The sequence below is a fragment of the Macaca thibetana genome, chromosome 12 (assembly GCF_024542745.1).
Source record: "Macaca thibetana thibetana isolate TM-01 chromosome 12, ASM2454274v1, whole genome shotgun sequence".
NCBI classification, from domain to species: Eukaryota; Metazoa; Chordata; class Mammalia; order Primates; family Cercopithecidae; genus Macaca; species Macaca thibetana.
This window is the reverse complement of record NC_065589.1, coordinates 3,779,643-3,791,886: the sequence shown is the minus strand read 5'-3', so window position 1 is coordinate 3,791,886 and position 12,244 is coordinate 3,779,643. Positions and strand designations below refer to the sequence as shown.

Below are 12,244 nucleotides of genomic sequence, written 5' to 3'. Positions count from 1 at the left end.
TGTAGCTGTGCTTTGGCCCCAACCCCCAACCCAAAGGATTTCTCAAGGGGATTATTTTTTATCTTTTTTTTTTATGTTGATTGGAATCTATAACATTTATCTTTTTTCTTGACATATTGGTTGGACATATTTTGGGGGTATTTTGACACCTGTACAAGATGTGTAACAATCAAACCAGGATAATTGGGATGTCCATCATCTTCAACATTTGTCTTTCTTTCTGTTGGAAACATTATACAACTTAATTTCTAGCTATTTTGAAATATACAATAAATTGTTGTTAACTATAATTTCCCTACAGCACTGCAGAATACTAGAACTTGTTTCTTCTATATGACTGTATTTTTGTTCCCCTTGGCCAACTCCTCTTTGTCTCCCTGTCTCCCTTCCTCTTCCCGACATCTGGGAACCACGATCCTACTCTCCACCTCCATGAGATCTGATTTTTTAGCTCCCACATGTGAGTGCAAACACAAGATATTTGTCTTTCTGTGTCTGGCTTATTTCACTTAACACTATGACCTCCAGTTCCATTCATGGTGCTGAAAGTGACAGAAGTTCATTCTTTTCATTTCTGAATATTCCGTGTTTTTTATATATATATATCAGATTTTTGTATCCATTCATCCATGATGGACACTTAAGTTGATTCAATATCTTGATCATCGTGAAGAGTGGTGTGATAAACACGAGTGCACAGATATCTCTTCCATATAGTGATCTTTCTCTTCCTTCCTTCCTTCCTTCCTTCCTTCCTTCCTTCCTTCCTTCCTTCCTTCCTTCCTCCTTTCTTTCTTTTTTTTGGAAACAGAGTCTCACTCTGTCACCCAGGCTGGAGTGCAGTGGCTCGATCTCGACTCACTGCAACCTCTGTCTCCCGGGTTCAAGAGATTCTCCTGCCTCAGCCTCCCAAGTAGCTGGGACTTCAGGCGTGCATCACCATGCCTGGCTAATTTTTGTATTTTTAGTAGAAACAGGGTTTCACCATATTGGCCACGCTGGTCTCGAATTCCTGACCTCAGGTGATCCGCCTGCCTCAGCCTCCCAAAGTGCGGGGATTACAGTCGTGAGCCACTGCGCCCAGCCAGTATTTATTCTTTTGTGTTGGCTTATTTCACATAGCATCAATGACTTCAGGATTCATTTACATTGCAGCAGTTACCAGGATTTCCTTCCTCGTGCCTCACCCAGCAGAGTAGCTGGGATTACAGCCACACACCACCATGCCCGGCTAATTATTTGTGTTTTTGGTAGAAATGAGGTTTTGCCATGTTGGCCAGGCTGGTCTTGAACTCTTGACCTTAAGTGATCTGCCCGCCTTGGCCTCCCAAAGTAGCAGTGGGGATTTTTAAAGGAGAATCCTGCCTGTACAGGATGTGTGCCTTGGGCTTTAGGTTCTGGCTCTTTGTAAGTAGGATTCCATCCTGCTGGTGTCATTGCTGAAATTAGGCAGAAGATTGGCTCTTGGACTTGACATTCAGAAAGTGTTTTTTCTGATGCTCATCATCAAGAATACATTGCACTTTACGACTAGATTCGAGAAGTATCTTCAACCCTGGTTTTTAGAACTGAAAAATGATTTTGCAGTGACCCCCAACCCCTACCGCTGCTCTATCACACTGGGGAATGTGCTGGATGATTGAAATCTCAGGAGGTGGCAGGTGGTTGCAGGGAGGCATAAAGTATTGCCAGAATAAAGCCAACAATACATGGTATGAGGATAGCTTTTTCCCAGACAGCATATTTCTAACATTCGGCAACATGATGCTGAAGACCCCTAGAATCTACACAGAAATGCCAAAACTTGGTCAGATAATTCTCCAGAGTCCATCTCTGAAAATTTGTGGTTTCTTAAAATAATGGGTCATATTCCCTGTTACTTCAGTCTAAGAGAGAATAATTCAAAAGGAAGGCACCAAGACTAGTTTGATGGAAAAATGTCAGTGGAGCGCTGTGTTAGTGTAAGACTGCTACTGAGCTAATGCTATTTGCTTTGCAAATAAGGAGGTGCTATTTGACTGGGAGATGCTGTTATCAACCCCTGGATCAATGTCATTCACTCATTAATCTGTTGGATTGATTCTGTCACACAAATATGGGCTGCTCTGTCATCTGCTCTCAGTTCACTAAATTCAAGTGGAGGGAACAACCCACTACGTCACTGGGAATGGAAGCTAGACCTTTAACAATATCTTGGTTTTTGTCTCTTGGCTCCATCAAGAACTTCATAGAGTTAAACTACAAAAGGATCTGCTGAAGAGCTCAGGTGGGTTCACCTGTGCAGGCATTTTGACAAAAGGTAGTGACAATGGCATTCAAATATATAAATTCATTGCTTTATATAGCTCCTGAGAGTTTACTAAATGTTTTTCACATCTGAGCAAGTACACAGTTTATTGTCCCAAGAAAGCCCAGGGGCTGTATAATTGCATTATCCTATTGTGTGTGTGTGTGTGTGTGTGTGTGTGTGTACGTATGTGTGTGTTTGACACAGTCTTGCTCTATCACCCAGGCTGGAGTGCAGTGGTATGATCTTGGCTCACTGCAACCTCCATCTCCTGGGTTCAAGCGATTCTCCTGCCTCAGCCTCCCGAGTAGCTGAGATTACAGGCATGCACCACCACACTGGGCTAATTTTTGTATTTTTAGTACGGATGGGTTTTCACCATGTTGTCCAGGCTGGTCTCGACCTCCCAACCTCAGGCGATCCACCCGCCTCGGCCTCCCAAAATGCTGGGTGGATTACAGGCGTGAACCACCATGCCTGGCCCCTATTCTTGAAGACTATCCCCAGGTGACAATCCCAGCAGTGTCATTCCACTGCAGCAAGATTAAAGCCAAACTAATAGCCACCAAATTCGCTGTGAAAACATATCACCTTCTCTTACTTGCTGCCCTAAGGAAAACGTGCAATAGAAGAATCTTTCAGAACACCAGGTCATTTTTTTAAAAAACACAAAGTCACATGAAACAAAGCACACTTTTTTACATATATGAAAGGAAGCATTCACAGGATTTTCCATACTCAATAATGAATAAGTACCCCAAGAACTGTATTTACTTCTGTGGATCTTTATTGCGTGATATTTAATTCAAGTCCGAGTGAGCCTGGGTGGTCCTGCAAAGAATATTCACACAGAGATACATTATAGTACTTACGCTATTAATACATTGGCTTTATTAGCCTTATCACGGACTTAATTTTTGAAAGAAAAAAAACTCAAACTAAATCAATAACCTGAGTATTATTTCCCAAATTGATGATATTTTCATTTGGGTTTTAATTCAGCAAATTCCCCTCCTCAAAAGAGAAGAATGCTGTCACTTCCCCAGACAACCTGCAGGTGACTTTGGAAACGCTGCTAAATGCCACCGTGCCTTATTTTCTCCTATTTATGCAAGGGGTCACTGCCCAGGTAATGACTGTGAAGGGCTGGCAATACAGCATAAGAAAGACACTCCAAATTCCGTTAACCAAGGTTTTCTGCAAGCACCCGTCAGTAACACAGACTCCAGTACTTTAATCATTGTTAAAGTATTTTAAAATAGAAAAGATATGCCATGAAGAAAGTGCATCCAGACGACTGCACTGGGCTGCCGGTTATGACAGCACCTGGGCGCCCGGGGGGTCGCAGGTGAAATCCTCCAGGCCCATCTCCCTAGGCAGAGAAGAGCCTGCAACCCAGCTTGCTCTCCCCTTCCAAGGCGTCCCCGGGGCCTCTGGTCATCAGGGCTGGGCTGAGCCCTGGGCTGCTCAGGACCAAAGCTCAGCTGTTTTTCTTTCAAACTAAAGTATGAACTCTCTCTGCTGGAGAGAGAGACAGAAAGAAGGACAGCGAAAGAGACACACCGACAGAGCCAGAGTGACATAGGGGCACGCAGACAGAGAGACGGGTGGCGAAGCAGGCTACCAGGCAGCTCTGCTCCTCAGTAAAAGCCCTCTGCATCTGGGAAGGGGGAGATGTCGCTGGATCTGGGTCCTTGGACCCACACAGGGTTGGTAAAAAAAAGCAGCAAATCGCTACTGTTACTGCTCTGAGCAAAGAAACCAGGGAAAGGCCAGTTCGGGAAAAACAGGCCCTGTCCATCTGACGTGAAGCCCCAGGAAGGGATGCAGCCCAGCACAGGCAGGATGGCTGGGGACCTGGCTTCTCTGTCTCTCTCGTTCCTTAAATTTTTATTTCAGAATTTTGAAGAAAGGGACCCGGAAAGCTATTTTGCTGTACTAGAGGGGCCGTGGGCCTTCCCAGCGCGGAGGAAGTAGGGCGGTCAGGCCGGGTGGGGCTGGGGGCGGTGGCTCTGCAGAACCTTTAGTCATCGAACTGAAGCCGCGGGTCCGGTGCGCAGACACTGCGCGGGGCGCTGCTACCGAGTCACATGCATGCGAGGGCCTGCTCCTTGGTGTTCTGCCTTCCTTGACAGATTGTTGGTAAAACATCCCCTAGAACGGCCGGAGCCAGGGCCCTTAGACAGGGGCGCGAAGAACCCGCTCTCTGCTGTCCTCGGGTTTCCCAACGCGGTGGTCGTGGCCCGCGGGCCCCACCTCGCGGCCCGCCTGGCCTGCCGGAGGAGCAGCGACGGCCGAGCACTCCCCGGCCTCGGGTTCAACTTCAATAAAAGGTCCCAGCCCGCCCTTGATCACGCGGCTTGCCTGACAGCCAGGTTCAGGCCCGGGCCTAATTGAGCCCGGGTCACCTGGGAATAGGTTCAAAGGCATCCAAGCCGTAAACCACCTCCAGGCCCAGAGCCAGAGCGGCCTGGCGAACAAAGAGCCCCCGAACCACTTCAAACGCGCTCACGCTCGGCGTCCAGATGGCCCGGGGGCCGGGGTCCGTGGTGTCGCTCACCGAGGCCGGGCCCCACACTCCAGCCACCCTGCGCCCTCCTGCTCGGAGCTGCCCGCGGGCGCCCAGTGCAGCGGAAGCCGGGCCCGGGGCAGCCTCGTGCATCTCCTGGAGCGCCCTCCGTCCTCCGCTGACCCGCGAAGCGAAGGCGGAGCGCAGAGGCTGGGGCAGGACAAGGCGGGCCGGCAGGCGCCCCAACCCGCGCCCAGCAACCCCGGGCAGGGCCAGGCAGGCGGGCGCGGCGGGCACCGGGCGCTCCCGCAGAGGCTCGCTGTGGCGTTGTTTTAAAGGAGTTAGAAGAAGGTTCGGTAAAGGCATCGGGCGGGGGCTCCCCAGCAAGCCCGGGTGAGAAATGGTCCCCGACATGCACGCTAGCCCGAAGGGTGGCATCTCTACGGATCTTGGCGGCATGTCCTTGGGCACGGGCGTCTCCAGGGGTCCCCGACTGTCCTTACACTGGCGGTCGGGGCACCGAGACCGCTGCCCGCGCAGCTCCCCAGACCCCAGGCCTAAGCTTGCCCGCCGCGGTGCAGACTAGCTGTGCGCCCGGGGGCGGCCAAGACCCACAGAGGACGAGGAGGCTCCTGGCTGTGTCCTTATCTTCGGGAAGCGCATCTGGGGCTGGACTCGCCTCTCGAGCCCCTCAGGCCGAGAGAGAGACCCCCCCAAAGCCCAGTGGGGGCCGATCTCTACGTTAAGGCGCAGACAAAGCCAGGCTTGGCCAGGCCTAGGGCTCGGGGCGGCCGGAGAGTGTCCTGCGTTCGGGGTGGGGGCGCGGGCGGCGGGCGAGGACCCGGCCCCCGGGATGCCCTCCGAGGCCGGGGCCGAAGGGGGAGGCAAAACTGAAAGTGCCGCGCCGGGGGGCGGGGGCGGCCGGCGAAGGCCCCAGAACTTGTCCTGCCCCCGGCCACCGCGGCCAATCAGCGCGCCGCCCTAGCTCCTGACAACTATTTAGCAACCCAGCCCGGCTAGAGTTTCCAAAAAAGTTAGAATAACTTCCTCTCCCGGAGACCTCGGTTTTTGCACAAGCCGGCCTTGAAATCAGAGCCTTTCCAGCAACTCCGAGAGCGTGTACTCGGCGACCGCGGGCTTGGCCAGCGGCGCGCGCTCGGCGCCCCGGCGCCCCCAGCCCCACGCGCGCCGGGCGGGCGCCATGGAGGAGGGCTCCAGCTCGCCCGTGTCCCCCGTGGACAGCCTGGGCACCAGCGAGGAGGAGCTCGAGCGGCAGCCCAAGCGCTTCGGCCGGAAGCGGCGCTACAGCAAGAAGTCGAGCGAAGATGGCAGCCCGACCCCAGGCAAGCGCGGCAAGAAGGGCAGCCCCAGCGCGCAGTCCTTCGAGGAGCTGCAGAGCCAGCGCATCCTGGCCAACGTGCGCGAGCGCCAGCGCACCCAGTCGCTCAACGAGGCCTTCGCGGCGCTGCGCAAGATCATCCCCACGCTGCCCTCTGACAAGTTGAGCAAGATCCAGACGCTCAAGCTGGCCGCCAGGTACATAGACTTCCTCTACCAGGTCCTGCAGAGCGACGAGATGGACAATAAGATGACCAGCTGCAGCTACGTGGCCCACGAGCGCCTCAGCTACGCCTTCTCCGTGTGGCGCATGGAGGGCGCGTGGTCCATGTCCGCCTCCCACTAGCGCCGCGCCACCCACCTCCGGACCGGCCCGCCAGGGTAGGTGCTGCGCGCGGGACGGGCGCCCTCCGCTGCGGGGGGCGGGCGGCAGGGGCGCAGGGGCCCTGGGGCCTGCGCGTGTCTCCTCGGGAAGGCCCCGCGGGCCGCAGTGGTGTGGATGCCGTGCGCTTTTCCTCTTAGCAACGAAGACGGGCGGGAGGGACGCTCCCAGTCCCAGGGACACCCCTGAGTGCAAACTTCCACGCGAGGGTGTCAGTTGGGAACCGGCGGACCGGTGACTTCCCCGGCGCGGTCCGAAGATACTTAGACAAATGTTCGCATATTTCATTCTCGGTGGTGTGAGGGTGTCCGTGGTTGGCGGTGGAAGGAACGGGCATCAGAAAAACCTACCGGGACCGGCCGGGGACTGGGAGATGGGGACCGGCTGCCCTTTGCGTCTGCCGCAGCGCAGGCCGCCCGCGAAGCTGCCCGAGCCGGTGGTGTCGGGCTAATGGCTTCGCTCTCCTCCCGGGCATGGGTAGAGCGCGTTCGTCGGGAGGACACTCAGATCTCCCCAGCTGCTGGCACCTGGGGTCCCCTGGCCGACCCAGTAGGCTAGAGGTGTGGGCCTGCGGCTCTAGGGTTTGTCTGGGGAGGACGAGAGGAAACTGCCCTGCGCTTCGGGGCCGGAGCAGCCGCAGGGCCGGGAGTGCCCGAGAAGGGCCTTGGGCCGAGGGCGCAGAGCCTGGAGCGCTGAAGCAGGGGGGTGGACGCAGCCGCGCGGAGCCCCAGGGCGCCCACAGGCAGGTGGAGCCGACCTAGGAGTTGGGAGCCCTGAGTCGCAACCTTGACCCTGGAGTGCCCCGGAGGGGCCCCGCCCGTGCCGCGTCCTGGGTTCAGCACCGCAGGGGTGGGCGAGGGGTCCAGGCTGGGAAGCAGGTCTGGAGGACAGGGAGGTGGTGCGCGCCGGGCCCTCCCTGCGCGAGGAGAAGGCTCGGGGGACACAGCCGCCAGGAGCACTCAAAGTTCTGGTTTCCTCTGGAAGAGCGATTAGGGCGTCCTGCACCGAGTCCTTTTCACCAGACACCTTTCAAGTCCCTTTAGACAGGCTCGAGCCACAGAGGCGCCGTCCTTTCCCGGAGGCTCGGTGAGCAGACGAGCCCCTCTCTCATCCGCCGTCCTGGGCCGTGGAGGGGCACAGGGTTCTTTTTGCTGGGGCCGCGTTAAAAAATCCTTCCTCCTTAGTATGTTTTAGTTCCTCGCACATCTTGTGATGTTTTTTTATAAAAGTCTCTACTTCACACAGAAGGAATTTAGATTAATCAAGAGCACCCGGCCGCCTATTCTTCCCAAACATATCTATTTCTTTTTTTATGTGGTACTATAATATCTGCGAATGTTGTTGCCGAGGCCACGAAAAGCTGATCTAGCACAGGTGGGTTTTATTTCATTTTTTCAACTGTTATTTCGATGTCACTGAAAATTCTTTCGATGAAAGAGCCTCCTGAGATAATGATAACTGTATAGTTTTTTAAGAAGAATTTTCAGCAGAAAATAACTTGTGGGAATCTTCTCCTGTCTTTGTCAAAAACAGATGGAAAGTGTCTCAAATCACATATTTCTCTAGGGAAGTTTGGATTGGCTGAGTACTAAACGCTACAGTGGGGTAATACATTAATTCTGCTTTTCACTGCCTAAATAATGAGCTTCCATTAGTTGCTTCCATTTATGCTTTACCTCATTCATGGTTTATAGCACATCTGAAATAAGAACAAACAGATGAGGAATGTCATCTTTTTAAAAACACACACGTTGAACCATGTTTAAGGAAAATGTCACTGTAATTATCGTTAAGACTGCCCTCCAGAAAATTACTGAAAACAAATACCAGTAGATATGATGCTGCTAGAATTTAGTAGGAACATTTAAAATTCATTTAAAAATAATTTCACGCCTCAAAACTTAGAGAATCAGCCATAGGTAACCATTAAAGATTATAGAAAAATAAAATGCAATACTTGTCATAAATAAATAAAAACAGTGCTAAGAGCTTATTTGGAAAAAAAAGTCCTTAAAAATATAATCGATAATTACACAGGTAGTGGGAGAGCCGATGATCTATAAGGAGCCTATTTATTTTTATTTTTATGTACTGGACTATAACTGAGTAGTTCAAACAAGCTAGTTTCTTTAAGTAGATACTCTAAAAGGAGAGAAAAGAAATATGGAAAAATTTTATCTATGAATGATTCTGGACACACCTTGTTTTTATTTATCAGGCACGTTAGGTAAACATCTTGTCATTCTTTTTGTTTTTAACTCATTATTCCCTGTAAGATCAATACAATTATAATTGGTTTGATTCCTGAAAATGTTGCTAAAGAGCATTTGTTTTTATTTGTAGCATTTCTAAGAAGCATTAATTGTATGCATCAGTAAAGAATCTCTAGACATTTCAGTACATTGTAAGTGATTTTAATGTTTGATGTGGGATGTTTTCACGTTAGTGAAGAAACTGTGTTGAGACTAACAGCAGCACAAAGCCTAAGTTGTCCTTTGAAAGGAAGAGAAACACAAGAGATGGTGGAGTGCGGCTGGTGCTGATATCTATCCTGCTTTTCTTCTTTGGCCTGGTATTTAAAAGCACAATTAGACAATAAATCAGGTGTCTTTGGCCAGTCAGTTGGATTCATCTAATGGAAAAATCTCAAAAGGATTTTTTTTAGTATTCTCATTAAATGCCTGAGCCTTTGCAGCAGGGTCCTGGCCACCTGGCTTGGAGGATGGGGGAAGGTGACCATTAGTTTATCAGAAGTTTGTCCTCTTCCCTGCTGTGTGGTTAAAGAAAACATCTTCTGCAAAGTGTGCACAGATTTTCAATAGTTTCCCTTACTCAACAAACTTTTTTTTTTCTGAGAACTTTTAGCTCCTTTGAAGAAATTGCATGACCCCTTCACCATCTAATATACCTTAGCCTTTTCCTCCCTCCTGAAAATTTACTTCTCAAAGGTGTTTGTTAACTGCTGTATTCGGGATGCTAGAAAATCAGTTCTTCACGGAGAAGAACAGAAACGCAGAATCCCAACGGAGCTTTTGCTTGTTTAGAAGAAGTAGAATGAAAGGCTGAGCTCCCTGGAATATAAGCAATGTTTGGTTACAAAATGCCTATCAACGAGATCTGATGTAGGGATTTGACCTGTTGGTGTGGGTCTTGTCCCCTTAAATATCAGCAGTCCTTTCGGCCTTGCATCAGGGAAGTCTTACTACTCATCTTGCTGGAGAGGGACTTCCTCAGACTTCAGTGTCTGTTTGAGGCCATTTGAGATAGAATACTTCACTGAGGTTTCCTGAAACTCATATTTTCAGACAGATCTTGAGCTGCACCACGTTCTTGTCATCCTTGCTTCACTCTGTTCTGGGTAGACGGCACAGATGCCGGATTCCTTTTGCCTGGCAAAAAAATAAAAATAAAAAAATTTAAAAAACCCCACACACATAAAGTAAACTCTTTCTGAGCAGAGCACTATAACTCATAACTTTAGTTTAAATCTGGGCTTTAAAAAAACAAATATTTTAATAAGCCAATTTTAAAGGCTGAACTTTTATGACAGTTTTTAAGCTTAGTATTTATATTAATCTATTCTCACTGGTGTCTTTAAAAACCCTGTGAATGCTGGAATGTCTGTTTATGTTTGTGTCTTTTCCTGGGAAAGGATAAATGTGCTGCAAAAAGCAAACCAAATACAGAACTCTCTGCTAGCAGAGAGTTCACAAATGAGGCAATAAAATTCAAAGAAGAGATGAATAAGTTACTGTAGCCAAGGAACGGAAAACCATAAAGGAGAAACAGAATCTAATAGATGCAGACATGGATGTTTTCAAAAGTAAAGCCAAGATGAAACACTACAAACAGAAACTGATTAAAAAGATATTCCACATGGTCACCTGAGTCTACAAGTGATAAAATTGCATAGCACTAAACACACACACACACACACACACACACACACACAGGAGTGCATGTAAAACTTGTGAAATCTGAATAAGGTCTGGGGATGATATTGATGCCAGTTTCCTGATTATGATAATTGTACTGTAGTTTTGCAAGATGTCATCATTGGGAGAAAGGAGTGAAGATATGAGAATCTCTGTATAATATTTCTTGCAACCTCCTGTGAATCTATAATTATCTCAAAATTAAAATAAAAAAGATATTCCACAAAAATATTAAATCTATATACTTAGATAAGCAAATTATCTAAGAAATTACTACTAAGCTTTATCTCAGAGCAATAAACTAAAAATGTGACTTGAGCAAAACTCCACATTTCTTTTCTGATGCCATTTGAGAATCTCAATATATTTCCAGTATATAACTCTTTCTGAGAAGAGCACTATAACTCATAACTTTAGTTTAAATCTGTGATTCCTTATAAGTCTTAAATAAAGAGTAGTATCCCAGAAATATGAAAGGTGAAATACCAATTATAATAGCAATACATTTATTCCTATACTAATAAAGAAAATATTTTATAAAACCTTTTGGGAAATATCTACCTTAAACTGATACCTGTGTTATATTTGCTTTTTAAGATACTAATTTTATATTAAATTTCATTAAGCATACACACACAATTCTAAAGCCAATGATTTATAAAAATTATTCACCAAGAAGTATAGAGAATGGAGTTTTAGTATTTGGAGGCAAACGCAGTGAAAGGGAGAGGATATAGCAGAGGAGGAAGGGGGGGAGAGAGAGAGAGAGAGAGAGGAGAGAGAGGGGGAGAGAGAGAGAGAGACTCAAACTCTAAGCCCTGTTATAGTTATTTGTAATCAATAATTGTTTTAGAAACCTATTTTGTGTTTTTGTTTGGTAGTAACCCCTTCAGTGAGATTGAGTGATATTAAACTACACCTTACCTGATGCCGATTTGGAAATGAGGGCGGTAGCATTAACAAGGTGAATTTTAAGCTGTTGTAAACTGAGGCACAGTGGGATTTCCCTTCAGTGATTATTAATGGTTGTCACTTCAAAAGGAGACTTGGATCTGAAATTGGAAAAGCCAGCACGTAACTTGATTCCAACATGAGGGAAATTTTTTAGTGTTTAGTTGAAAATAGAGTCATTTTGAACCCAAACGGTATCTGACATGCTGCAGGTATCTGGGCTATTTCATCCACAACTGCGATGTTTAGAATAATATGATGATCCTGTGATTATGAGGATGCCAGAGCATGATGGCACGAGCTGAGTGCAGTGTCTGCTGGGGCTGTCCCTCACTGACCAGTTTTCTATCATAATATTGTTTTCCTCTGTTATTTGACCAGGGAAAGATTTAGATGACCCAGCTTCTCTCGAAGCCTCATGTAGAACTATAGTTTTACTTCTCAGATCCTAAGAGCAATGCCTTTAAACTTAGACATCTCTCTCTTTTCTTTAGTTCAGAATTTCCCTTCACTGAAATGAAAGACAGAGTTGAACTCAAAAGAGCTTTCGGTTATCAAATTCGATTATCCTGGAAAATACTCTTGACTTTTTAGTTCACATTCTGCCTTAAAAAAATAGCCATCAGCATCTTCTGGGAGGAAATGGTAAATTGTGTTATGTGGTCTGGCATTAGATTCCTATTTCTCGCTGTCTAATTTGACGGGCAGTTCACCTCTGTGTTTCTGGATGTGCAGGTCTGGTGTGTGACTGACGGGAAAGATCTGGGCAAACCCCTTGATTTGTATTAACCCTTCGAGCTTGACTAAACATCAGACCCCACCCTGTGGCTGAGGTTTGTGGT

At 48.0% G+C, this 12,244-nt stretch overlaps 2 protein-coding genes across 2 annotated transcripts in view; one reads left to right on the top strand and one right to left on the bottom strand.

Moving 5' to 3' along the window:
• Nucleotides 1-2,314: 2,314 nt before the first annotated feature.
• On the bottom strand, nucleotides 2,315-5,688 carry LOC126932478 (uncharacterized). The gene has a single exon (XM_050751320.1). It carries the CDS (start codon nucleotides 5,253-5,255, stop codon nucleotides 4,692-4,694), a length of 564 nt encoding a protein of 187 aa, XP_050607277.1. The 5' UTR covers nucleotides 5,256-5,688; the 3' UTR covers nucleotides 2,315-4,691.
• Nucleotides 5,689-5,818: 130 nt separating this feature from the next.
• TWIST2 (twist family bHLH transcription factor 2) overlaps nucleotides 5,819-12,244 on the top strand; it is a 61,496-nt gene continuing 55,070 nt past the window's right edge. The window contains exon 1 of the mRNA XM_050750496.1: nucleotides 5,819-6,515. Coding sequence (XP_050606453.1) covers nucleotides 5,998-6,480 — 483 coding nt within the window. The 5' untranslated portion in view covers nucleotides 5,819-5,997 and the 3' untranslated portion in view covers nucleotides 6,481-6,515. The remainder of the gene's footprint in view (nucleotides 6,516-12,244) is intronic.

Bases quoted from the DNA above. Each gene is read 5' to 3' on its own strand.
- LOC126932478 (XM_050751320.1), bottom strand. From the start codon at position 5,255: ATGCCGCCAAGATCCGTAGAGATGCCACCCTTCGGGCTAGCGTGCATG.